The sequence below is a fragment of the Mauremys reevesii genome, linkage group 6 (assembly GCF_016161935.1).
Source record: "Mauremys reevesii isolate NIE-2019 linkage group 6, ASM1616193v1, whole genome shotgun sequence".
NCBI classification, from domain to species: Eukaryota; Metazoa; Chordata; order Testudines; family Geoemydidae; genus Mauremys; species Mauremys reevesii.
Genome location: NC_052628.1, coordinates 86,716,790 through 86,743,937, shown reverse-complemented (window position 1 = coordinate 86,743,937; position 27,148 = coordinate 86,716,790). Strand labels below are relative to the sequence as shown.

The following is a 27,148-nucleotide window of genomic DNA, read 5'->3' as shown; positions in this document are numbered from 1 at the left end:
TGGGACTGCTGTGAGCAGAACAGCTTTCTTGTTGCTGCTGGTGTATAAATCCCTAGAGATTTAAGGATTCAAGGGTGATCCTTAAGACTATGAATCTGCTCATCTAGCTTATTGGAAAAGAGAGAGTGGCCTTCAAACGGGAGGTCTTGAATGGTTTATTGCACATCCAGGGGAAGACCAGATGACTGCTGCAGCCAAGATGAACACCGCATAGTGATGGCAGAAGTCCTAACTTGAGCCACAGAGTCTACTGCATCCAGGCTTGCTTGCAGTGCTGTTTTGGCAATTAGTTTGCCCTCCTCCACCATAGCAGCAAACTCTTGCTTTGCCTCATCAGGAAGCTTGTCTTTGAACTTCAGGATATCATCCCATAGGCTGAAATCATACCGACCCACAGAGCCTGCTGGTTCATGATCCTAAGCTGTAAGCCTCCTGTGGAATAAAGCTCAAATCCCTGTGAAGTGACAGAATATCTTCTCTCCATCCTTTTAGCCGTGGGAGACTGACATATCAGGGTACAATTCAGACTACTGAGGGGCTGTGTCACTCATGCCCTGCAACCCTGGGTGCCTTACAATGCCTTGCTGAAGTAGCTCCCACCTGGGCTGCTCATAAACACCCTTCCATTATGCAAACCACACCCTGAGTGTCTGTTTATAACAGCAGCCTGCCAGTTACACCCTGGCTCTCATCAGCCTTGGTTACACTGCAGAATGACCCCAATGCACTCCCAGTCCTGGATTTTCCCCTGGAAATGTATATTCTGTACTACTCAGCCCTCTTCTGGACAATACAAATATATTAAGTGTTATTCCTTAAAGAGAATATGCCATTTTATTACCTTAAAGGTAGTAACCCAGACACTTCACATAAGCACACTGGATTGGATAAAACGAGTTTATAACTACAAAAAGATTTAAGAGAGTACAAGATTTTAAGTGGGTACGAACAACAAGGAATAAAAATCAGGGATAGTTACAAGAAAAATGAAAATAAAATGTTTACTAGTGCCTAACAAGCTATATTAGATTTAAGCAAAATTTCTCACCACATGCCTCCAGCAACATTATCTAAACTCTTCAGGTCAGGAGTCCACATCCTTCGCCGCCAAGTCCAATGGCTCTTTTTCTTTGTCTGCCTGTCTCCAGCATCACACTTAAGAAGAGAGAGTCAGTCCCTTGGGCTGTTTGTCCCCTTTTTATAGTTTCAGTCCCCTTCTAGAAAAACATTTCCAGCTGAGAACCAGGAGACCGAGTATACGTGAAAGGATATGCCTTGCTGGGTAACAGGTTCTAGCCCAGGGGCCCTATAACAAGCAGCCATGGTCCCTGTGCAATCCTACCTCTTGCTGCTGTTTCCCTAGGCTTCTTCTTACATCACTATCTCCCACCCTCTCTGGGTTTGGGAGTCTCTAACTCTCTTCAGTCAGGGAATGACTGCAGCCTTTCCCAGCAGCACCCTGTCTGCAGCCAGCTATCTGACTTTATACAGGCCCCACCTGCTCCTCCTGCACTGCTGAACCTGTTTCTAATTAGCTGCCTCCAGCCTAAAGCTCCCCTGCTTGCAGCCTAATTAGCTGATTGGTCCCACCTGGGCTCATCCAGCTCTTGCTGGGCTAGTGGGGGGAGTCCATCCCCTCGCAAAGTCACAAACACCTAAAACAAAATAATTATCCTTTTCCTTTAAGGCCCAAACATACTTACAACAGGGTTCCCCTGGGTTATATTCCACAATAAATATCTAAATTATGGCTCTTTTCAGTCAAACCTCACAGGTAGACAGGAAAGTCCTGATTCTCTTCTCATTTCAAGGCTTCTCTCTTGCAACACGTTCCTTTTGGGTCTAAATGCCCCTACACATCAACTCAAAGCGGCACCAGACAAAGCAACCAGAACAACAGATGCAAAACCTGCAGACATATCTCATGGATACAATGATCAGCACCCTCCACAACACACATTTCAAGATCCATGAGTCCTACTCTGCCTATCACAACAGGTGGTGAACCTCATCCAGCTGCCAATAACAACTATGTGGGTGAAACCAGCCAATCACTATGATCTCAAATGAACTCACACAGGAAAACAATAAAAGACAAAAACACCATATTACCTGTGGGTGAACACTTTTCACAAAGTGGTCACCTCATATCTGACTTATCTGTCCTCATCCTCAAAGGAAACCTGCATAACACTTCCAAAAGATGAGCCTGGGAGCTTAAATTCATAACTTTGCTAGACACTAAAAATCATGGTCTTAATAAAGACACTCGATGTATGGTTTATTACAACAATCTGTAACCCACTAACCCCCCTTTTTGTCCTATGAGCCCTTCACCTGGAATGCTGCCTTATAATATGTGCTTAGAATACTTACGCTAAACTATCTGTTCAACACTGTATTTAGCTGTGTGTGACATTCTATACCTTGGGGGAGCGTGCTGTAACCCCCATATTCCTCATTTTCATATAATCGTGATCTTACATATAAAACATGCCTTGCAAGGTATCAGGGGAAAGGTTATGATCTCTTGAAAGTCATTTCTCTATCCATATATGTATATCATTAATGCATATGAAGTTATGAGAATTGTGTAGTATGGTTATCATTAAAACAAGCTGTAAGTTGGGGGAATCAGCCAGATATTAGTTCCCCAGAGGCAAAGGCAAGGAAAGTAACCAATGCCCAGACAGGGTGTCAAACAACCCATCAACAGCCATTGTCCAGCAAGGGAGCTACAATGCAATGACTCACCTGCATGAGGCCACACCAGGGGAATTGCTCAACCTTGCTTGGAGAGACTCAGTAATGCTCACCTGACTTTGAAGGGGAGCGGGGGCAAAGCCAAGGGGGAGGAAAGGACCTGATAAAAGGAAGAGACGTTTGCCATGGTCTTCCTCTTTCTTCCACCTACATCTACAGACATCACCACTAAGCGACTGAAACACTGATCAAAGGGGAGAGCCTGGCTGAAGAGCAACCAGTCGGCCTGTGGTGAGAAGCATCTAAGTTTGTAAGGGCATTGAAAGTGTTAAGATCAGCTTAGAATGTGTTTTGTTTTTATTTCATTTGACCAAATCTGACTTCTTATACTTTGACTTATAATCACTTAAAATCTATCTTTATAGTTAATAAATCTGTTTGTTTATTCTACCTGAAGCCATGTGTTTGGTTTGAAGCATATCAGAGGCTTCCCTTGAAATAACAAGCCTGGTACATATCAATTTCTTTCTTAAATTGACAAATTCATATAAGCTTGCAGCGTCCAGTGGGCATAACTGGACACTGCAAGACAGAGGTTCCTAGGGTTGTGTCTGGGACCGGAGATATTGGCTAGTGTCATTCGCTTGCAAGTAGCTGGGAGCAACTTACATGCCAGAGGCAGTGCGTGAACAGCTCAGGAGTGGGGGTTCTCACAGCAGAGTAGGGTAAGGCTTGCTCCCAGAGCCAAGGATTGGAGTGGCTAGCAGATCAATGGTCTGGATAACACCAGAGGGGAATGTCACACTGTGACACTCTGAGTACCTTTCCCAGACCTGAAGAAGAGGTCTGTGTAGCTTGAAAGCTTCTCTCTCTAACCCATAGAAGTTGATTAACAAAAGATATTACCTCACCCACCTTGTCTCTCAAGGAATCATCTGTCTATTATGAATGATGCTATCACCAGTAGTACTTTCCAGGAAAACCTTATTGTTGTTTTGTTGTTGGTTTCATGGTAGCAAAACTGGAGCTGGACTCGAAGCCACCTCCCCCCTCCCTAGGCCTAATTATTTTACATAGACAGGGCCGGCTCCAGGCACCAACCGAGCAAGCTCATGCTTGGGGTGGCAGATTCTAAGGGGCAACATTCCCTCAAATTTTTTTTTTTCCCTTTTTGGTTCACAGGTTTTTTTTCTTTTTGGTTCACCGCTGTGGCCGCCCTGTAGAGGGTGGCGGTGCGGAGGAGGGGAGCGCCCTGCTGGGAGAGGGCTGTGCCCTCCATCTGCCCCAGCTGGTGCCAGGTCTGTAGCAAGCCCGGCAGGGCAGCCCGCGTCCTTCCCTCCCCACTGACCGGAGCGGTGCGGAGCCCTCCCGGCAGGCAGCACGGCGGAAGCCCAAGCCGTGGCCCCGCTTCTCTCTCCCATCCTGCTCCCTCCCCCGCACTGCCCAGGGCACGTCTGCAGCGCCGGGAGTCCCCCTGCACTCACACTCCTGCACTCGCCGTCCTGCACGGGTTTTTTTGCTCTGCCACTCCGGCCACCCTGCAGGTTTGCTTTTTTTTTTGCTTGGGGCAGCAAAAAAGCCAGAGCCGGCCCTGTACATAGATATATCCTGTAAACAGCAGTTACACCTAAGAGTTAAGTCAGAGACACTGACGCCCCAAATCCTGCAAGTGGCTTCATGCAGGGAGACTCCTGTGTGCAGAACTCCACTGATGTAACTGTGGTTCTTTGTAGGTACAGAGGTCTGCTCACAAGAAGCTAGTTGCAGGATCAAGAGCTTAAGGCTTACCAGTGGTACGCTCAGCTGCTTTAAAAACAAAAAACATCCTGCATCACAATTAACTATGAACACTTCTCCAAGATCTAATTGCCTACACATTCGACCAAACAGAATTGTAGGACTCCAAAAGAATTATCTGGCAATTTCTAATGTTACAGCAGCCACCATCTCCTCATTCAAACCACTCTAAGACATTTATATGAAGCCTGTCAAAGTTAATTTCTGAGTGACAGGTTTGAGATATATCTATGTGATATCCAGCACTATTTTGAGTTTTGACCAATCACCTGGCCATCCACACATTGTGTATATAAATGTGTATTTGTCTACCTCAGAGCTCATCAGCTTCTGTGAACATAATAGACTCACATATGTGTTTCATATAGGGAAGGACATAAGCCATTTGTAGGATTATCACCCTTTCGAATTTGCCATTTAAAGGGCAAGCATCACAAGCCAGGGACCTCTATATTTTATACATCGGTTTGGAAGGATTAGAATTTTAATGTGGGTAAATGTCAATTTCACCAGACCAACAAACTGATAATCAAAACTGAAAGTGACGCAAAGTGAGAAAAATGTTGCTTGAGAACTTATTAGAGTTTGATGTAAGTGTATTTATTTTGTTGTGAGGTTGCCAGTTTTTGTTTTAATGGTTATAAAGCTTTAACTTATTGAATCTCAACATCCACTGTAATTAAATAATTGATCCCCACCCATAATTACCTGCTATTGTGAAATTTTAAATTAAAATGGAAAACATTCTTAAAAATAAACATTGCTGTTAGCTGTCAAAATGATAAAATAAACATTGACTTCCACCAAGCCTATTTACAAACATCAGATACAGCAATGACTCAGGCCTGAAGGACCCTTGGAGGCAGAAGCCCAAACAGAAATTCCTCTGGATGGACAAAGAAAAGAGAAAAAAAAATAATAGCAAAAAAATTTTTAAGAACATCAGAAGCAGGAAGCCTGCTAAGCAACCAGTGGGGCCACTAGGCGATCGAGGTGCTAAAGGAGCACTCAAGAACAATGAGGCCATTGTGGAGAAACTAAATTAATTCTTTGTATCGGTCTTCATGGCTGAGGATGTGAGGGAGATTCCCAAACCTGAGCCATTCTTTTTAGGTGACAGATCTGAGGAACTGTCCCAGAGTGAGGTATCATTAGAGGAGGTTTTGGAACAAATTGATAAATTAAACAGCAGTAAGTCACCAGGACCAGATGGTATTCACCCAAGAGTTCCAAAGGAACTCAAATGTGAAACTGCAGAACTACTAACTGTAATCTGTAACCTATCATTTAAATCCGCTTCTGTACCAGATGACTGGAGGATAGCTAATGTGACACCAATTTTTTAAAAGGACTCCAGAGATGATCCTGGCAATTATAGGCCTGTAAACCTGACTTCAGTATCGAGTGAACTGGTTGAAACTATAATAAAGAACAATATTGTCAGACATATAGATAAACATAATTTGTTGAGGAAGAGTCAACATCGTTTTAGTAAAGGGAAATCATGCCTCACCAATGTACTAGAATTCTTTGCAGGGGTCAACAAGCATGTGGACCAAGGGGATCCAGTGGATATAGAGTACTTAGGTTTTCAGAAAGCCTTTGACAAAGTCCCTCACCAAAGGCTCTTACACAAAGTAAGCTGCCATGGGATAAGAGAGAAGATGCTCTCATGGACTGGTAACTGCTTAAAAGATAGGAAACAAAGGGTAGGTATAAATGGTCAGTTTTCAGAATGGAGAGAGGTAAATAGTGGTGTTCCCCAGGGGGTCTGTTCTGGGACCAGTCCTATTCAACATACTCATAAATGATCTGGGAAAAGGGTAGACAGTGAGGTAGAAAAATGTGCAGATGATACAAAATTACTAAAGATAGTTAAGGCCCAGGCAGACTGCAAAGAGCTACAAAAGGATCTCTCAAAACTGGGTGACTGGGCAACAAAATGGCAGATGAAATTTAATGTTGATAAATGCAAAGTAATGCACATTGGAAAGCATAATCCCAATTATACATATAAAATGATGGGGATCTAAATTAGCTGTTAGCTGAAAGAGATCTTGGAGTCATCGTGGATAGTTCTCTGAAAACATCCACTCAATGTACAGTAGCAGTCAAAAAAGCAAACAGAATGCTGGGAATAATTAAGAAAGGGATAGATAACAGGACAGAAAATATCATGTTGCCTCTATATAAATCCATGGTACGCCCACATTTTCAATACTGCATGCAAATGTGGTCGCCCCATCTCAAATAAGATATATTGGAATTGGAAAAGGTTCAGAAAAGGGCAACAAAAATTATTAGGACTATGCAACAGCTTCCGTATGAGGGGAGACTAATAAGACTGGGCCTTTTCAGCTTGGAAAAGAGACGGCTAAGGGGAGATATGATTGAGGTCTATAAAATCATGACTGGTGTAGAGAAAGTAGATACGGAAGTGTTGTTTACTACTTCTCATAACACAAGAACACACATCAACAAATGAAATTAATAGGCAGCAGGTTTAAAACAAACAAGAGGAATTATTTCTTCACACAACCTATGGAACTCCTTGCCAGGGAATGTTGTAAAGGCCAAAACCATAACAGGGTTCAAAAAAGAACTAGATAAGCTCAAGGAGGATAGGTCCATGGATGGCTATTAGCCAGGATGGGCAGGTTGCCAGATGCTGGGAATGGGTGACAGGGGCTGGATCACGTGATGATTACCTGTTCTGTTCATTCCCTCTGGGGCACCTGGCACTGGCCACTGTCCCTAGACAGGATACTGGGCTCCATGGACCTTGGTCTGACCCAGCAGGGCCGTTCTTCTGTTCTTAGGGCGGGAGAAGGGGAGGGAGCAGCTGACAGCCAGCCCAGCGCAAGGTGAGGGCTGCAGCCCGCAATCTAGCCTGGCCCCACGCTCGCAGGGAGCAGCACAGCACAAACCTCCTAGGCAGCGACAGGCCGCGGAGTCTGTTCAGGGCCAGAGCCGGAGCAGGGGCCGAGCAGAGAGAACGCGAAGGCGGCAGGGGCTGGGCGCAGAGGAGGAGGAGCAGCAGGTGCGCGGCGGGAGAGGCGGCGGCTGCTGGGCTCGGCATGGTGCTGCTGGTGGTGATGGGAGTGAGCGGCTCGGGGAAGTAGGTGCTTTCCCCTCCCCGGGGCCCCGCGCGGGCTGCCCCTGCGGGGGAAGCTCCTCGCCTGGACGGCTCCTTCCGGGTCCCTTCCTGCGGGCGGTGGGCGGGCTCGGCTCCCCCGCGTGTCTGGCCCCGGGCTTGGCCTGAGGAAAGCGGGTGGCCCCCCCGCAGGGTCTCCGCCTGCCCGCTCCTGGGCCAGAGCCAGGGGCTGCCGGACAAACCGCTCGGGGCCCTGGTCCTAGCCCAAGGCGGGGCCCCTTCAGGCTGCAGCGCCAGGGCTCCCAGCATTGCCCTGGCTGACAGGAAATTAGCTGTGCAGTAACCAGGAGACTGGTTGCTTTGCTCTCAGCCCCACGCGTCTTTCAATGGGGGCATTTGCTCCTGTCTGCAAAGGGGAAAAGGCTTCTGAAGCCTGCGCTGTTGCGGGGGCTCTGGACAACAACTGAAGACTTAACACAAAGGCGGCCTGTGCTGTGGTGCATCTCCTGCGAGGGCACTTTTCACTAGTTCCTGGTTTTTCTTTCTTCAGAAGGGAAAAACAAAACCACACGTGCACTAAGGAGCCTTTGGTGTTTTACACCCACACAAGTATGGAGGCAACCCAGGCACCTCATTACAGTCAGAAGATACATTTCTTTGAGCCCAAGTTGCCTACGAACCAGACTAGCTTTATGTAATTTTCACACTGTTCCTGTGCTAGGCTATGGAACACCCTGCATGCACTATTAGTGGATTTTATTTAATTGAGTGAAGAGTTGTTGCTGACGGAAGGGTGGCTTTATTTTCATTTTATTTCTGTACTTTGAACAATATTCAGTTTCTTCTGTTTTATAGCTATATAAAGAATTAAAAAACTAGTTCATGAATAACAAATGCATATAAGTGAGGAGTTAGGCTAAAGTTTCCCTTTTGTTTCCTGATATTTCAGCACACATCAGAAACTGTTCAGGAGTTCTCAACCTAGGGGTCGGGACCCCTCAGGGGGTCATGAGATTATTACATGGGGGGTCGTGAGCTGTCAGCCTCCACCCCAAACCCAGCTTTGCCTCCAGCATTTATAATTGTGTTAAATCTATTTTTTTTAAAAAGTGTTTTTAATTTATAAGGGGGGGGTCACACTCAGAGGTTTTCTGTATGAAAGGGGTCACCAGTACAAAAGTTTGAGAACCACTGTTTTAGTTAGAATCTTAGGAACTTCTGAAGAACTGGAAAAGAGACAAAAATGTAAGTTGTAGGATAAATTCTCATTTGTTCTATGGAGAGGTTAAAAAGAGCAGAAAGGAATCAAGAGAGGAAAACTAAGATATATGATTAAAAGTGGTACAAAGGTGAATATCACAAACCAGTGTATGACAGATTTAAGAATATCAAACAAAGCAGAGAAAGGGTGAGGAAGAAACAAGAGAAAAAACTTTTTTAGCTGAGAATAATTAATGCTTAGAATGGACTAGTAAAGGCAGCAATACAAACAGGTGGTATTAACACACCCCAAAAAAGCATTAGTTACTTAAAAAAAAAATCATGTGCTATATCAGTGGTCCCCAAACTTTTTACCTCTAACCCCCCCCCAACTCTGTCCGCATCCCCGCCCAAGCTGGGGCTGGGAGCAGGGCTGTGGCTCCGGGAGGCGGGGACACAGACAGGGATAAGGGGGCCGAGGCTGGGGGTTGGCGGGGCTGCCAGGTCGTTGGGAGCGGAGCCTCAGGGCAGAGTTCCGGGCCTGGCAGCTGGGGTGCGGGGCCGGGGCCCCCAACTGGCAGCTAGGGTTGGGGTCAGGGACGTGCTGGCTGCTGCTTCCCGCCGCCACTTCCCACAGCTCCCATTTGCAGGGAACGGCAAACCGCAGCCACTGGGTGCTGCGGGCGGCTATGCCTGCGGACGGTCAATGTAAACAAACTGTCTCGCAGCCTGCCAGTGGATTACCCTGATGGGCCGCAGGTTGTCCACCACGGGATTAGACCATCTGGTATTCCCAGGCCTCTATCCAACATCTCTTAGAATCATAAAAAGTTAGAGATTAAAGAGATTGGGTTATCTCACTCTGGAAGTTATCATGAAAATGTATCAGTCCAGAGACTTCCATCTTTTACCATGAAGTAAGGAAATGACTAATATTTCATCCACAGATCAAAATTACTTTTCAAGGCCAAGGGCAAGTAATGAGTTTATCTGGTCCACCCTTCTGGAAAGTGCACAATTATTCCCTATAGTGCTTTATCCAGTTTAGTTAGTTCCACACAAATAAAGTTATCAATGAGGTTTCTACCTCATCCTTTAGCAGGTTATTCCATAGTCTGATTTCTTCCTCCAGGATGAAAGTGTTTTCTGATTCCCAGGATAAATTTCTTCATGCTCAGTTTCATCTTAGTACTCCTAATTATATACTCTTGAATTATTTCCCTTATATTTAATGTGGATGCATATGTTTCACAATATGGTTGGCATTTAACTCCTCAATAATCCAACTCCGCATAGATACAATCACCAAGTCATTTAGAATGAGGCCCTCAGCGCATGACCTCAGTCAAAAAATAATCATGTCTTTACATGCTGCAGCTTCTGTTGATCTAAAAGTTAAAAGCATCTTGTGATGGGTGAAACACTGGTGGAAGTCACTGCCAAACTGATGTAACCAAAGACAACAACTGACTGCTTTTCAAATAAAACAAGTGTGGCTGCAACTTTCAAAGTTTTACCAGGAGCCCTGCTGTTTCTAAAATCTTAATTTAGGATAACTTTTAAGAACTTGCAATAGCGAGTCAAATTCTTTTTAATAACTTGAATGATAATAGCTGTGTTGTGTTAAACTTAATGTGTCAGATATTATTATTGTTTCCAATAGTACCCACAATGTGCTAGCTGCTGTACAAACAAAAAAGGCTAAACCCCATGCCCTAAAGGGCTGGAGTAGGTCACATTATTATATTCTGAATATAAAGAAAATTCATTATTAGCCTAGGCTACTACATGACCAACTAAAATTAAGCTAAAAGATGTTACCCTAGATCTACGCTAGGAAAAGGGTCAAGTTTAGATCAGGACTAGATAGCATGTGTTAGCTAAGCCCTATCTAAACTCGACTATTTTTCCTAGTCAAGACAAAGACTTAGGTGCCAGACAACATACATAAGTGTTCTATTTTGTGCTAGGCAGGGGGCATGACTGATGCCTTCAATAGCACTTTTCAGCCCCCACGGGACACTGGCAGGACTGTGCACCCACTGCAGATGACTGAAATCAAGCAATGGATACAGTGTATGTAATCTGTCATATGTTCTGTTTGTTCAGCACCTAGCACAATAAGGTCTGGTCCATGACTGGGGCTCCTACGTGCTATGGTAATACAGGTAATAAATAAACTAATCATAATAATAGGAATGCTGCTGAATAAGTTGTTGCTGTGCATCCTGCCCATTGAGCTTACAAAGGCCAGAATGGTTCAGGGAACTTTGTTGATCCTTGAAAGTTTACTCCCCTCCACCAACCTAATTTCTTTCCTGTTGTTTTAATAATAGACTTTCCCATTTACAGCTATATATTCACTACCACCTACAATTCTTAAAAAAAAAATCATTTCATAATATTGGGTGTGGGGTGAGTTAAGAGGTGGTAGTTGTACTTGTGTGTTAAAGTGAAGCACTCATCAGTTTCGTCTCATGCCACAGAATGCTTAACTGCATATTATTGCTTGCTTATGTACTATATCTTTGCTAAAATTCAGGTATAACTAAGGCCAGTCTAATTTATTCACTAAAGATTACTTACAGATAATGTTGCTGGTAGATGCCATGTTTGCATATCCTCTGCCTTTTAAATATTACCAGACCAGAACATTATCAAGTAATCATGATTGAATTTTGGATTTTCCCACTGACAGTTGAATAATTCCCAGTCTCGCCTCCCCTTTCCTTTCTCTCGCTGACACAGTGACCAAAGTTTTTTGGGGGGGTTTTGTGGTTTTTTTAGTTCAAAGTTGTTTTTTTTATGGGTACAGCTAACTATACATATTGGGGAAGAGGAGGAAAAAAGTATGAAGAGGCAAAAGCTGCCTACAATTTACAGCCCTGATAGGATCTCTGGCTTGATTTTATATGTTTAAGGATTTATCTACACAGCAGATTACACTTATTCTTTTTATATGTTGATGTGGTAATTGAGTGTATATGAACATGCATTTGTGTTGATGTTATTATCTCTGACCACTTATGATTTGGAAACATCAGGATTATTGGGGTAGAAGGAGACTTATACTTTACTCTGAAGCATATGATTCTGGCTAAAGTTAGAGACCGGATGAAGAACTAGATGGCCCATTTGTTTGAGGTACTATGGCAATTACAACATTCCTATGACCAGTTCCATCCCAAGAAGGAAAGACAACAAATCACTTCATTTTAAGGGGAAGTTAAAATTATGAAGTAATGTTTATATAGTGCTCTCCCTGTGTTCTCTTACAGATCCACTGTTGGGTCACATCTGGCAACTAAGGTATGGTATTTTCTAACTATACTGGTTTTATTGTAATTTTACATAGGATTTTCTTCACTTCCTTGCAAGTCATTGTTAGTTAAATTATAAATCTTATGTCATATGTAAATATTACCAATTTGTGAATAGTTGAATCTGTCCAGACTGAGTCAGGCTTGGATGAATATCATTATATAGTGCAGTGTGCATTTGACTTATCAACAAACATGGTATATTGACTTGCTATTTTCTTCCTCTTGATTATACCTTGTATTTCTGGGAAGGGTCATTATGTAGATGGTGAGATTCATAGTGTGGTGCAGAAGTCCTACATGTATCCCACAACTGTATTTGCCAAAGTGTTCTTGATAAACTAAGTCAGGGGTCGGCAACCTTTCAGAAGTGGTGTGCCAAATCTCCATTTATTCACTCTAATTTAAGGTTTCACGTGCCAGTAATACATTTTAATGTTTTTAGAAGGTCTCTTTCTATAAGTCTATAATATATAACTAAACTATTGTTGTATGTAAAGTAAATAAGGCTTTTAAATTGTTTAAGAAGCTTCATTTAAAATTAAATTAAAATTCAGAGCCCCTGCAAATCAGCTCACGTGCCGCCTTCGGCGCCCGTGCCATAGATTGCCTACCCCTGAACTAGTGAGTTACCATGAGCTAGTTTGTTTATGCTAAATTATACATAATTATAATTTTTTTCTTAGCTGGGATGGAAATTCTATGATGCTGATGACTATCATCCTACAGAGAACACAAAGAAAATGGCACAAGGAATACCACTAAATGACCAGGTAGTTATACTGTATATAATCCCAAAGGCAGAGAAGTCAACATATGTTTACCTTTCTAAGCATTGACATATCTTTTTATTGTGAGCTATGCTTTATATAGATTAGCATTACTGCTTCTTGGTCCATTGACTCTGAACCCAGGCTGAGTTTGCAGGGCTGGTGTTACATTAAGGGAATTTTTTTTTTACTTGTAAACTATTAGTTATATCAAATTATTTTAGAGTCCCCCAAAATATTCTTAGTGCCTCACAAAACCAGAAGAGACACTATAAGGTGCTGGTCTGTCTCCAGGCCCCAAAGGAGTTCTGTCATAGCCAGAATCTCCTTCTAGGCACAGTTTTATTTCCCAAACATAAGTTAAAAAAACCCACAACAATAACAGTTCTTTGGCCCTTCCTAGAGTGGGAGTTATAGCCTCCCAGGGGATTTTCCCCCCTTTGCCTCTGTCACTACCTGCTACTTCAGGGAGTGCTGCAGAATTCTTCCTTGTCCTTTATGCAGGGCACCACCACCCACAGCTTTCTCTCTGGAGGCCCACAGGTTTTCACTGCCTCACCTTGAATGTGGGGTGGGGTAATAAATTCCTCCCTCCTCCAGCTGCTGATCCCTTTCCTTACTCAAAGCCTGACTCTTTATAGCCCCAGGTGCTGTCCCACCCTCCTAACTGGCCAAACTGGGAGCACTTGTTCTGGCTCTGTGGCCTGGGACCTGCTTCATTTAAAGGGGCCAGATCCCTGGCAAAGACACTCTTTGATCATTAGAGTTTACATAACTGGTATTTGACATGATAAATGAGGGTCATAAACAGAAAAAAAAAGGAGCAAGGGAAGAGGAAGAACAAGGGTGACAATAGGATCAATTACTCAGTAAGGGAGGCACATGCCTTGATAGCTGTTATTGGCTTGGGGTAGGATTATGAAATGCACTCAGCATTGGCCACATTTTTCTCCCATCAAGGTACTTAGTTCAGTCCCACCCTTACATTATCCTTCCCATCTCAGATGAGATGACAAGAACAACTTGTAGGAGGGATTTGAAGGGGGCAGAAGGCATGGCTTGGATAATAATTTGGGGGAAAGCACTCTAGGCATAAAAGTCAGCGTGAAAGGAAACCTGGAAACATGTGAGAGGAGACAAGAAGGTTATCAAGGCTGGCATCATTCATCATTAGCAAAGCAAAGGGTTGATGGTTGTTCCACAGGGGCAACTATTCAGAGAGATGGATATAGCCACAGGCCCACAGTTTGTTGAACTCCTTAGATTCCATATCAAAGCTGCCTACATCGACACAGCCACGTCTTTCACACCCGGTGTGTGAGGTGTACCAGGTGGAAGGCTGGCAGTGATTACTGCAGAATTAAGATTACCTGGCTGATTTTGCTGTGTAATGACATTTGTATTTTCTGGGAAAGTTAGTGTTCCTAAATGTTTCCCCCCATCCCTGCCCTACATAAACATTTACAGCCTTATCCCCAGTTTAAAAAGCTCGGTGGTGGTGGTTTGTTTGTTTTCCCTCTTTTTTGCCCTTTGGAATTTTATAGCATTTGTCTCAGAGAAAGATAAACACTCATCCATGCAAACAAGACACACACCCAGATGGGAGGCATCTGAGGGAAAAATGGGATCAGCAGAAATTCACTCTACCTGCCTACACACGCATACAAACAATTAGTTACCTACTCCCAAGCATAAATGACGCATACACAGACTCTTAAACCCCATTCTGCAAGTTGAGCCACTTGGATGGACCCCAGCACCCGTGAAGAGCTTTACAGAGTTCATTAGAAGTCTGCTTATATGGATCAGCTTGTAGGGTTAGGGCCTTAGGCCTGATCTACAAAAATAGTTAGGTGCCTAAACCCCAGATTTAGGTGACTAAGTCCCAGTTTTGGTTCCACTGCAATCTACAAAACTCCTGCCAAACCTTGCAGGTGCTTAAGCTCACTCAGCGCCTACATTTTTCAGGTAAAAAATGCCAAGTTTCTGCCTCTGAGCATGTGCACTCTAGGCATCCAGACACCTATCTCCTGCCTAAGTCCCAAAGCAATTCACAGATCAGAGGGAAATAGCTTTCATCCACCTAAGTTGCTTGTGGGGCTTCCTTTTTTGTGTGGAGCGAGGCAGGCAGCAAAGGTATTCCCTCAAATAAATGCCTTAGGTGCCTAAGACACATGACTTCAGGCAGCAGGTTCCCATTCACAGATTGTTTAGCAAAGCTAAGTGTCTCCCTGCAGCCTTGACTTAGGCACCGTCTAAGAAGGGGTGGGGCTTAGCATACACCCCTCTGATTGGCATCTCCCCATGGCTATCTTAGGTAGTTCCCCACCTAGTTTTCTGGCTTTTGTGGATCACATTGTAAAGCACTTATCTCTTCTCTTTCATTGTATAGGGAGTCTAGGTGCCTAATGAAGGCTTTGTGGATTCAGTGTTGTTCCTGTGGTTTTCTAGTCACCATAATACTCAGCATTTCAATGCTTAAGTCCCTTTGTGGATCCAGGCCATAGCGTATATTCTACGAAGTCAAACAGTATTTCCTTAGTTACATACCTTAGCCCACGAAAGCTTATGCCCAAATAAATTTGTTAGTCTCTAAGGTGCCACAAGGACTTCACGTTGTTTTTGTTAATACTAATAGACTTTTCAGTCAGAAGTAGTGTAGCTGAAGCCATGTCAGTCCCAGGATATTAGAGAGACCAGGTGGTAAGGTAGTATTTTTTATTGGACCAACTTCCATTGGTGACAGAGAGACAAGATTTCAAGCTGCTGCTTCTGTGGGAAAAAGAGCTCTGTGTGGCTCAAAAGCTTGTCTCTCTCACCAACAGAAGTTGGTCCAATAGAAAAATAATTACTTCACCCACATTGTCCTCATTGTTTTTGCTGATACAGACTAACACAGCTACCACTCTGAAAATTGTCTCTCTTGTGAGTTGGGAGTCCATTACCCACCACCTGCTAAAACAATTGCTCTATAAACTCTTATTCCCATACATTCCTCTTTAAAACTATGTTTCTTGCTCTGACCTGTCTGTACACCACAAATAGATCATCAAAAGCTTAATTTGAAAACAATACTTAACTAGCTTAATTTGACTGAGGTTTCAACATATGAGACTATTGACACCCAATATTTACCATACTTTAAACATGCCAATCCCTTGCCATATTTTAAAACTCAAATCCGCTAAGTACAGTAATACACAGAAATCCCTAGTGTATTACTGTGATCATATAATGAAGTTGCTAACTGTGTCATCACAAGTATTGCATCATCATAATTCACTTTGTATTTTTGAAGTGTACCAATATCTGAATGTTTTTCTTTTCCATTTTACTTTGTATTACTTAGGGGTCTAGGGTTAAGCAGATAACAATATTAGTCTTTTCATGATGATAGAATCTTGGAAATAAGCTACTTTGACACTTGAACAATTGAACTAATTCTTAACAGTCCATTATTGTCACTACAAACACTCTCCTTTTGAGAAACAGCCTGAACAAGTGAAGTGAACTGCTTTTCTGGGATGTATGTTTATGTACATCACATACAGTATTCTTATCTTAATGGCTTTATCTCACTCCACACCAGAGGTGTTTTTAATCAGTGTTCTGGTGTGTCTTATTGCACTGTGGAACAAAGACAAGTCAAGATACAAAACATTTCAGCAGCAGAAAAATCAAATTGAAACAGAAGAAGATCTTTGATATGATTAGGGCCCTACCAAATTCACAGTCCATTTTGGTCAATTTCATGGTCATAGAATTTTAAAAATTGTAAATTTCATTATTTTAGCTATTTAAATCTGAAATTTCATGGTGTTGTAACTATAGGGGTCCTGACTCAAAAGGAGTTTGTGGTGGGGTTTGCAAGATTATTATAGGGGGGTCACAGTATTGCCACCCTTCCTTCTGCACTGCCTTCAGAGCTGGGTAGCCAGAGAGCAGTGGCTGCTTGGCAAAAGGCCCAGCTCTGAAGGCAGTCAGAAGTAAGGGTGCCAAAACCATGGATACCCCCTCCACCTTACAGCCCCTTTGTGGGTTGGGGCCCCCAGTTTGAGAAACGCTGGTCTCCCCTGTGAAATCTGTATAGTATAGGGTAAAAGTATACAAAAGACCAGATTTCATGGTCCGTGATGTGTTTTTCATAGAACAGCCAGAAATTGTTATGACTATTTTTGCACAGGGCAGAATTGTGATATTCTTGAAAGGAAGCAGGGGTGCTGAAAAATGTTTCTAGACCCTTTTTATAAAACTTGAGTTAATGCTATGAAATTCACACAGGTTTGTATCTAGCGTTTTCCAGCTGAAAGGCTTATACAGAGGCCTATACATTCACTAGACAGATCAAACTACAACATACTGCACTGACATATAATGCCATGGAAGTGGCGTGTAGCTTTCCTGCACCATACCAGTCGTGAAATTGTGGAGAGGCCTGCTTGAAGGCACCCTGGCAGGAAAGTGTTTTGCAATGGATGAACTAGCTCCTTGGTTGTTCCCATGCTCTCATTTATTAAACTTACTTGTCCAGCATGAGTTGGATGGAAAGGTGAAACCTGGGCATCCATATAATACTGAGAAATTATGATAGAAGCAGCAGGAATCTTAAAGCTTAAATTGGATTACATTAAGAAAGCTGATCAATCATTTTTATTGTATTTGCTAAGCTCATTTGAGCCAAGTGTAGTCAGAGGGCATTCCTTCAGTGAGCATAAATGTGGCTATGAGTGAGTTTGTGATTGCCATCGATGTAAATATGGTGTAATTAACTTATCTGTGATAACTGAATTTAGGTCTGTTTTTGACTGTTTTGGATAGTTCCTGAGAGCCTTATGAGTACATGTATCTGATCCAAAGCATTACACACATATACTAAGCTGTTAGGAGAAGAGAGAGAGAGAGAGAGAGAGAGTGTGTGTGTGTGTGTGTGTCTGTGTGCGCGCGGGGCGGGGCGGGGAATAACAGTTCCAGCTATTTTAGATGTGAAAACAGCTATGTGAGAATAGATTTGGTGTTTAAATTATCAAATAAAACAAGAGCTAATTTGGTTCTTCGAAAGGTTCACAATATGTCATATTAAACCTAAAACATACATTACTACTACATGCAGCTTCCATTGATTCTTCTTTTCCATCCTGTATATAAAATTCAAAGCACTTAAAGTTTTCAGTGTAAATAAAAAATCTCCCCTCTCCATCTCCATGAAGTGGTAGCAGTTCTGGATTAGAAAGGAAGAGGGGAGAAGGTGAAAATCTGTTGGCATGGTGCAACGTTACGTTATTTATAAACTACATACTGAAGGAAGTAGGGGTCTTCTAGAAGAAATCTTATGTGATCATATCATTAGAGATGGGATCATAATGTATAGGCACAAGGGTAAGAATTAAAGTTGCACAAGCAATCTAACTGGTGTTTCTTAACTTTCAGTTGCTTGACTTTGCAACCTAAACAAATCAGGTATTTTGTTTATATGTAAAATATAGTATATATACATACTGACAGGCATAAAGGCATGGATCTATAGCAGAATAGTATAGACTGAATTTTTAATTTATTCAGTTTTCACTTAATGGAAACAAATGTTAAGAATTCATATTCATTTGCTGTGTTGGTGTTTTATTCTGTTCTACTCCAGTAGTTTATTTTTTCAAGTAATGGGTTTACACAATTTAGATATGCTCTTGTTTTTGTAAATTTAAATGAAAAGTTGTATAGGTTAGCTTTGAATGTAGAAACAGATACTGGATCAGTTTGCTAATGTGGCTGTAGGGGAAAAATAGTTGGCCTATTTGCCTCCCCACACCAAAGAAGGATTGAGATTCACCCAGTTTTATATTGCAAGTTAACTGCTACGTAGATGTTAGACAGTGTGATAAACTCAGAACAGACAGCTGCAAGGGAGGGGGAGGAATCAGTCTCAGAGGGTTAAAAGGCCCTCCTCCTTATCAACTGGGAGGCAACTACAGGTCAATCAGGTTCAGCTGAGAAAGGGTTACCAAGGTAGCAATTAGAATCAGCTGAGGGGGAGCTACCTGAGGTTAATTAGGATCAGCTGATTCCAACTTAGGGCTGCCTGAGACCTCTTTAAACCCTTCCCTGGGAGAAAAGAGGGTGGGCAGAGCAGAAGCCCTAACACCAGGAGTGTTGGAGCAGCAAGACAGTGAGCCTTACCAGGAGGAGAGGTTAGTGCTCTCTCCCACAAGGGAGTAAAAATACTCTAAACAGGACTGGTGGAGAGATGGGGTGCAGACTTCCCCTATGTCCCAAGGGGGACTGTATTACCTAAGCCTGTCTCACCAGGGCTAAAAGCAGCAGAGGCTGGGGAGACTGAGAAGGTGCCTTGCCACAAGAGTTTAAAGTGAAACTCCATAATACATACTTTCAACTAATTTGTTTTGTTTCTAGGACAGGATTCCATGGCTTTGCAAATTACATGATATATTAATGAGGTAAGAGAACCTCTGACTTGCAGAGTGATTGCATCTGTACTGATTACTGGCTAAAGACTGAAGCAAGAGGGTTTTTTCAGTTGCATTAGTGGGGATAAGTGTGTAGTATTGTAAAAATATTCTGGAGTCAGTAAAACCATTCTGTATTCATTAGTCTGTGAAATGCTTTAATACTTACAACAACAGTAAGGAAACACCTAATTACTACTACTTGATGGAATTGTTTGGGGATGAGTTCTTTACTCATTGTCTATATGAAGATATTTACACTTCAAGAATCAAGTTCAGTAATAAGCTTGATACCAGTTAAGTCTAGAGTGCACACTGTATAAACTTAAGGCATTTTAGAAAAATTTGCCCAAGTGAATTCAATGTATAAGTTCCATTGACTTTCAATGAGATTTAGGCTCTTTAGTACCTAAGTCACTTTTAAACATGAATAGGCTCCTAAATCACTTACATGTCTTAAAATTTTTTCTTTAGTCACTTACCCCAGTTGACTCACTTGCCATTGAACTTTACAGGATGTGCATTTCCTAAATAGTGATCCTAGCTCAAATATTTAGACCTGTTAAAAAAATGGGAAAAATAATGCAAAAGTAATTTCATGAGGCTTGGGGGAGAGAAGAGTCAAACCTGGAACTTTAAATGTCTACATTTTAAATTTGCATGGGTTTATTCACAATGGCTATCACCCTCCTCTTCCTCCACAGACAATTACATACATTACAGTAACAAGTTGATGGTCCTCAGTAAAGATAGGTCTGAACCAAAATCTGGATTTGGGTTTTGCAGCATTTACTCTTCTCAGTTGTATACTCAATATATTCTCCATCCTGATGATTCATTTAAGTATCTGGATGTGATAGAGACAGGAAAAAGGAGCTTGCACATTCTACATATGTGCTGCTTCTCAGAGGGGTGGGAGGCTGCTGAGCTCCCTGGATTAAGCGAGGGATGTAGTTCCTTTTAAGAAGGGTAAGGGAGGCCATGGAACTCAGAAATAATGGAATAACCTTGAAAGGTCTAGTCTCACCTTAACCAAGAGTCAATGACTCTTACTGCACCGTGCAAGTAACAGGGTCCAAACTGGCTATTTGCCTATGGAATGTAAGTAACAGAATTGCCCATGTATAATAGAGGGCAGTAATCACAATTTGACTGCAGAATGAGTTTATTTTTGTATTTTGCACATCTCAGTCATCAAACCCGTATGTTCATTTATGGGGTCTAATGCCAAAACTAACTGGAAGGCAGGATTTGGGATTTCCAGTGTAACAAACACCAATGCTGTCTGGTTACCTGAAGCTTTAAAGGACTCTTGCCAGAGTAAAATGAAAGAATTACTCAAGTGTATTTATGTTAATTTCACTAAATCCAACCCTCCAGAGTAACTATTAAAAGAGTCAGGATATATACCAAGTTCCCATTAATGTTAACAGTAGTATGGCTAATCCAAACTATTTAGTTCAAAATCTTCAAAAAGTGGAACTGGTTAAGTGTGTGTATTGCTCAGGATAGAACTGTACTCTAGACAGACCCTTATAGTCAGCTTGTAGGTGAGGCAGGAGAATGCCTCATGCTGTCCTACAACCATCCTTCTCAGCAATTAAGGAGCAATGCTGATGGCTCTCTCCTTGGAATCTAATTACGCTTCCACATTTGGGATGATGGTGGCCATTATGAAGGCTCCAGTAGATGGAGATGTTAAAGGGACACTGGGTGAAATCATAGCTTTAAAAAGCAAGTGTCCTTACCCGTGTTAGAGATTTGACATCAGAGTCTCATTAAAATGAGGAAAAAATCCTTACACCTCTTCTTTGTGAGGCCATGTTGGGTTGCCCACCTTACCATCTATTGAGATCAGTCAGTCAGTGTTTGAATACACCAAATATGGGCGTGATTAAGTTATTGCTACTGACATTTTCTTCTCTTAATAGAGAAGAGTCAGCTGGACAAAGTGTGATTCTGGCCTGTTCAGCTCTGAAGAAAATGTACAGACGCATATTGGTAAGTGGAGGGGATGCTGTGTGTTCTAAAAGTGATCAGCTAGACTCTGCCACAGGGAAGGTCCTTTTTATCCATTTGGATGGATCTATGGAACTCATCGCCAGCCGCCTGGAGAAGAGGAGAGGACACTTCATGGCACCCGAACTACTACAGTCTCAGTTTGATACGCTGGAGCCTCCGTCAGCACCAGAAAACTTTATCACTGTGAGTCTAGAAAAGTCTGTTTCTGAAATAGTGTCTGAAATTGAGAAATCTCTTCACTTAGAGAAATGCTTTTCCACAGCAGTTTCTGAATTAGATGCACACTAATTCTTTTAAACATGTCATATTTGTAGAACAGCAGTTTAGTTGCTTTCTCAAGTTAACCAGCATGGTTTGCAATATTAACTTCATTGGCTTGACATACTTTAAAGGGACTGGGACACTATTACTGATTTCATTAAGATCTGTTCAAACCTGGAGATACAATTTTCAGAAGTGAATGGCATTTGCTTAACTCTTTGTCCATTTAAATCACAGGCGAAACTCTCATTGGCTTTGATAGAAACAGGGGTAGGTCAACACCGAGTGCTTCAGACAATCCCATCCTAGGAATTTAGACAGAACATGTAAATCTCAACAAATTTAGCTTTAACTTTTTTCCTGCCAAAACACAGAAATTGGCCCCATCATCACTACTGACATTTTAGTGTTGAATGGACACTTGAAAGGTGAACATCCTCTTAAGAGGAGGCAGAGTTCTCTAATAGTGCAGAGGGGCAGGAGCTGGGACAGCTGGGTTCAGGTCCTGACTCTACCATTAGCTCCATGTCTGACCTGGAATAAGTCACAACCTCGGTGTCTATGTCCATATCTGTGAAAATACTTGCTGACTTCGCAGGGGTGTTGTGAGATTTCATTGATTCTGACTTAAACACAGTGGGAGGGAGAGAGCTATGTAACTGCAAGGCATTATTCTACCTAAATCTTTAACAATAAACTAAGCACTGTATTGACTGTGATTTAGTCTTTCATTTGCAAAATATACACACAATGAAACAAGAGAGAGAATGACTCAGCCAATGAGGTATGATTTATGTACCACTGGGTTCAGCAGTTCAGAACAGATGAATGGTCTCTTCCTTCAGCTTGACTGGCAGGCAGCTGTTCAGTGTAACTTCTTCTGGCACCCTCCACCTGCTACCACAATAGCCTCACTCTAGCCTCTACTGCTCAAGCTGTATCACAAAGCATGACTTTCGCTGTAATAAAAATTCAGAGCAGGTGTGAGGAAGAGCAAGGACGAAACTCCCCTAATAAGGGAGAATCCCACTTCAAGTAGGTGGCTTGCACATTGCTCCTCACAGACACACATTCTTTGGATTTTGCAGATACACAAGCAATTCAGCATATTATTTTCAGTGTCCCTCTCAAACTGAGCCAGTGAATTAAGGTTCTTTGTTACAGTCATTTAAAAATGTACACACCAAAGGCTGTGCTCACTATTAGAGTACTTAAATTCAGATGTAACTGTCCTTAATCTTGTTTACTTTCTCTTCAATATGTAATGCTTTGTAGGTGTTAAAGTCCTTATTAAAGTTAAGACTATACAACTACAGCCTTGAGTAGTCTTAGCAGAGACAATGGACTCCTCCTGTGGCAAGATATGCTCATACATATGTGTTTACAGGATAAGGGCCTAGGACAGCTACATACAATCACTACTCTCAATCCAGTATTCATTGTCAGTCTATTAAACAAAAACCCTCATTACAACAAGATAAGAGTCCACTTTCACATGTTAATTCTGTACTTAGAAATTTTTGCATAAAGTCATGTAAATAATTCACAGAATTTAAGGAATATGAAAGCATGTTTAATTTTTTTGGTGTGTGTATGTATTAAAATGTTTAAAATACTCTTTAACCATAGCTCAGTGAATGCTGGTCTGGACTGCCTATATTACCTGAAACCAGCCCTCCTCCTTGGTATCTACCTCTTCATTTTAACCTTGTAAGAAAATGTATCCTATGATGACTATGAGATGCTCTTTGAGAGAAGTAATATTGTGAAGAACCTTTCTGATACATTGCTATGTATAGTTTACCCCCATTAGTACTCTCATCCCAATTTATGACCTTGATTAATCCACCTAGCTCTCTCCTTTTCAGGCAAGGATGGTGGTGTGCAAAGACATCTTTGGGGAAATTAATCGAATCATTAGCTGGGTTACGAGTTAAAAATGTGTTATAGCTTTTTTTTTCCTAGTAGAAGTTAGACTTGCTCTTGTGGTACCCCAAAGAAATACCAACACTGCTTCCTTGGCCCAATGCTATGAATGAGCTTTGGGAACAGCAGTGATAGAGAAACTCTGCTATACCAGACAAATCAAAAACTAATAACTATCTGGTAGGTATTTTCCCTACAAGTGACACAGCCAAAAATCAGACTGTAAAAGATTGATCCATTTCTTTCTGTACTACTGTCTTATATAAAATGCCCATAAACCTATTTAATCCAAAATCTGTATCCAAACTGTTTGTCACACTGAAGCAGAGTCCAGGACACTTAGCCAATTCATTTCAGATTACTTTTTGCACATCCTTTTTATTTGTTATAAGAGAAACAAATTAGAAGTGGGCCCCAATTATAAGATTATGGTTCAGTGCATCATGTTGAAATGGCCAAATGCAACATTCCCAACACACACGCACAGTTTCAGGTATTGTTCAGACCTAGAGTCTGGTTCATGCCAACATTACATTCAGGTAAATGGCACCCTCTTGTGGTGATTCCACTAGGTCAGCTCTACATTTAATAAAGTCACAGTTCTCCCAATACATGTACCCAGTGCAGCTCTACCTCCTACTGCACAGTGTTGAAGTTATGCTTGGGTTTTATCAAGTGTGGGCCCAAAAAACAACCTCCTCCTCCCCCCCCCCCAACATACAATTCAGGACATATATCTAACATACTGCTTGGAAAACAGTTACATCACCTCACATCATATAGGACCAAGAGTCAAAATTAACCCTCAGCCCTTCCCACCCAAAAACTATATTGGATAAGACTTTTAAATGCATACCTAAGCCTCTACATAGGCACCTATATATAAGTGGCCTGATTTCCAGAAGTGCTGAGCACCCACAAATTCCACTGAAGTCTTGGGTGCTCAGCACCTTTGAAAATCAGTCCTCTTATTTAAACTTACATTTAGGCACTCATATTTGAAGGTCTGACCAGCTGTCTTTCATATTCAAACAATTTTTTCTTTTTAATTACAATCCAGCTCAACTCCCTTGTACGGTCTGAGGCCTTTTTTCTGCAGCCATATTAGGAGAGCAGCAGCCATTAGCCAGGAAGCAGAAAGTCACATCAGCCTCGCAGTCCTTCTAAATTATATCAAAGCAATGTAATATTGGGCTGTTATGAAGGTGGGCCTCCTAATAGGATCCACCATCACCAAATAAGCAAGGAGTCGCTTAAGATAGTTTAAAAAAAACTTTTGTTTGGCATTCTTGCTGGCAAGGAATCACTTATCAACAGTTTGGGTGTGAAATCTCTACTTTATTGTTTTGCCTTTGTGGTCCCTACCTCTCTCTTGTTTATCTGTATCGTCTATCTCTGGTTCTTTGATTGTTTCGGTCTGTTGCATAACTAATTTTGTAAGATTTAAATCAACTAAGGTGGTGGGGTATGACTGGGTAAAGAATTGTTTTACAATATGTTAGGACTGGTTAGAGAATTTAGTAAAATGATCGGTTAAAGTACAGCTAAGCAGGACTCAAGTTTCACTATATAAACTGGGGTCCAAAAGGAAGTTCCTTGGAACCAACTCCAGGACACAGCCCCAAGATCAGAGCTGCCAGACCTCAACACCCAGCCAATCACACTGTGCAGAAGCTGGAGTCCCCAGATGACCTGATCCAGACTAGCCACCAGGAAAAGTTCATCTGCCTTATTGGGAGTGGTGAGCATTGTATGCTTAGCTCGTGCATTGTTTTGGTGACTGTTAATAAATAGAGGTTGAGGATATTACTGTGTCAGGCTCTTTCACTAGTAAAAGACCCAGCAAACCTGCAGAACATTACACCCTGAGCCCTAGGAACTGGGTAAAAGTAGGTGCCTTAGAGTCTGTGGGTAACACCCCTCCCATTTAAAATTAGCTTTCTTTGATTGTTTATAGTTTAATTTCTGTAAGCAGGAACTAAACTAACAGGTTTCTCTTGCCTGAGGGGAGTAGGAATAATCCCCCCCCCCCCCCCCCAGATTTATCTGTCACATTACTTCAGATTAAAGCAAACCAGACTTCTGTTTCCAGTTCAAACAGCTATCAAGGAAAAACATCAAACCCAGCTATGTAAATAATTCTGCAATAACCATTGTAACTGACAAGTGCAGATTCTGCTACTGTAGCTCTCTCTGTACTTTGGTCTGTTATGTCCTATTTGTTCCAAGCTGAAGGTCATGTAATTTCCCAGCTACATACTTAAAGAACAAGATACCTCATTGGCTTAATTATACCAACCCCCACAATGGCCAGCAATTCCCAGTACGTCTAGACCTCAAACTAGTTACATTACCTTGTAGGGTTGCTGTGTCCATCAGCCTCACTCATCCGAGAAGTGAGGTTCACAGTAAAGGATTGGTCTTGGTCAGATCTTTAGGTTGTTTGTAGCATCAGCAGCAGGAATGGGAGCCAGCAGCATCTGTCTGTCATAACAGGTCTGGAGAGCAGACAGCAGGCTACCCTCCCACCAGTATAGCAATGAGCAGCAACAGGAATGGTGAGAGAAGCAGCAAGCTGTCACCCTCTGAAGGAAGAGTGGGAGGGAGCTCAGTGCCACAGCATTTTCCTTTGAGTGCTTTCCCCCTAAATTCCTCCTACCCATCAGCTTTCCATTTATTTCAGGAGATCGTGTCCACTCTTTTTCCTCTACAGGATTCCTGGGAAAGACACAATCTCCCCCCCATCATCTTCAAGCTGTTATTATCTGAAGCCAGAGAATCTAGTTTTCAGGTGCTACTGCCCCTGCTAATAATAGAGGAAATTACCTGAGCAGGGAATGGGGTTTATATCTGCAAAAGCAAAGAGGGGTGCACTTAGTTCATGGGTTCCCTGCTAGGTTACATCTTTTTAACCACACAAAGACTTACTCACCATTAACTATTCTTGTCTGGAAAATCTGATGAGCAATTACAGCTAGCCTTCTCTCTTATGGAATAGCTGTGCATTATGGGCTTTTTCATTAGCAACTCATCCATATTTATGTTTATAAATAATACAAACAGAAAACATTTCTTTCAAAACAGCTCACCAAGACAGACCCAGACTTACAGACTAAGCATGATGTTGATATTCTAAGTCAGTGTTTCTCAAACTTTTTACTATCATGCCCCCTTATACAAACAAAGGAGCTCAGATCCCAATTACACCCTGCTACAGACTATATCACAGTGGCTATAAGGAGTCTCTGCAGCCCTCCAGCATGTGTGACATCCCACCAAGATTAGAGGAATGCACGCAGGGAACCTGACAAGATTTTTTTCATTTTAAAAGATAACCTCAGGCTCATCAGTGCAATCTGGCTGTATAATTTGAGAAAACCTAAGCAATATATACATTATGCAAAAACACCCTTGCCTCTATTAAAGGAATGCTGTCAGATTAAAATATTTTTATTTGAAACCAAGTTACCAATATTAGACACCACCTTACACTGTTAAAACTGAAAGATTAAGAATTTACTTTCATCTATTAATGTTTAGTTACTCTTTATACTTCCCTCAGTTTAAAAGTTAGAGCTTATAGCCCCACTCCTGGAA

The 27,148-nt window shown here is 42.0% G+C and overlaps 2 protein-coding genes across 7 annotated transcripts in view; one reads left to right on the top strand and one right to left on the bottom strand.

Moving 5' to 3' along the window:
• The window catches only part of FRMD3 (FERM domain containing 3), a 236,295-nt gene extending 210,168 nt beyond the window's left edge, over positions 1-26,127 (bottom strand). The window contains exon 1 of one of the 2 annotated variants that reach the window (XM_039545743.1): positions 25,906-26,127. The gene's annotated coding sequence lies outside the window, so the exon portion shown is untranslated. Of the gene's footprint in view, positions 1-7,427; positions 7,536-25,905 lie in introns of those variants that run through there. The other variant, XM_039545741.1, reaches the window with a different exon arrangement.
• On the top strand, positions 2,976-26,414 carry IDNK (IDNK gluconokinase). Of its 5 annotated transcripts, none has more exons than XM_039545751.1 (8): positions 2,976-2,994; positions 12,073-12,103; positions 12,801-12,887; positions 19,290-19,333; positions 21,274-21,547; positions 23,255-23,335; positions 25,140-25,292; positions 26,265-26,414. In XM_039545751.1, exons 3-7 carry the CDS (start codon positions 12,858-12,860, stop codon positions 25,245-25,247), a joined length of 537 nt encoding a protein of 178 aa, XP_039401685.1. In that variant the 5' UTR covers positions 2,976-2,994; positions 12,073-12,103; positions 12,801-12,857; the 3' UTR covers positions 25,248-25,292; positions 26,265-26,414. The 5 variants fall into 5 exon arrangements, with proteins under 5 accessions (XP_039401685.1, XP_039401684.1, XP_039401682.1 ...); XM_039545750.1 differs by lacking the exon at positions 2,976-2,994 and adding an exon at positions 7,426-7,540; XM_039545748.1 differs by lacking the exon at positions 2,976-2,994 and adding an exon at positions 7,552-7,618.
• Positions 26,415-27,148: the final 734 nt, after the last annotated feature.

Coding starts and splice junctions, on each gene's coding strand:
- IDNK (XM_039545748.1), top strand. CDS start 7,578: ATGGTGCTGCTGGTGGTGATGGGAGTGAGCGGCTCGGGGAA. Junction 7,619..12,072: donor GGAGTGAGCGGCTCGGGGAA/GTAGGTGCTTTC, acceptor GTTCTCTTACAG/ATCCACTGTTGGGTCACATC. Junction 23,336..25,139: donor TACCTCTTCATTTTAACCTT/GTAAGAAAATGT, acceptor GGGGTCCAAAAG/GAAGTTCCTTGGAACCAACT.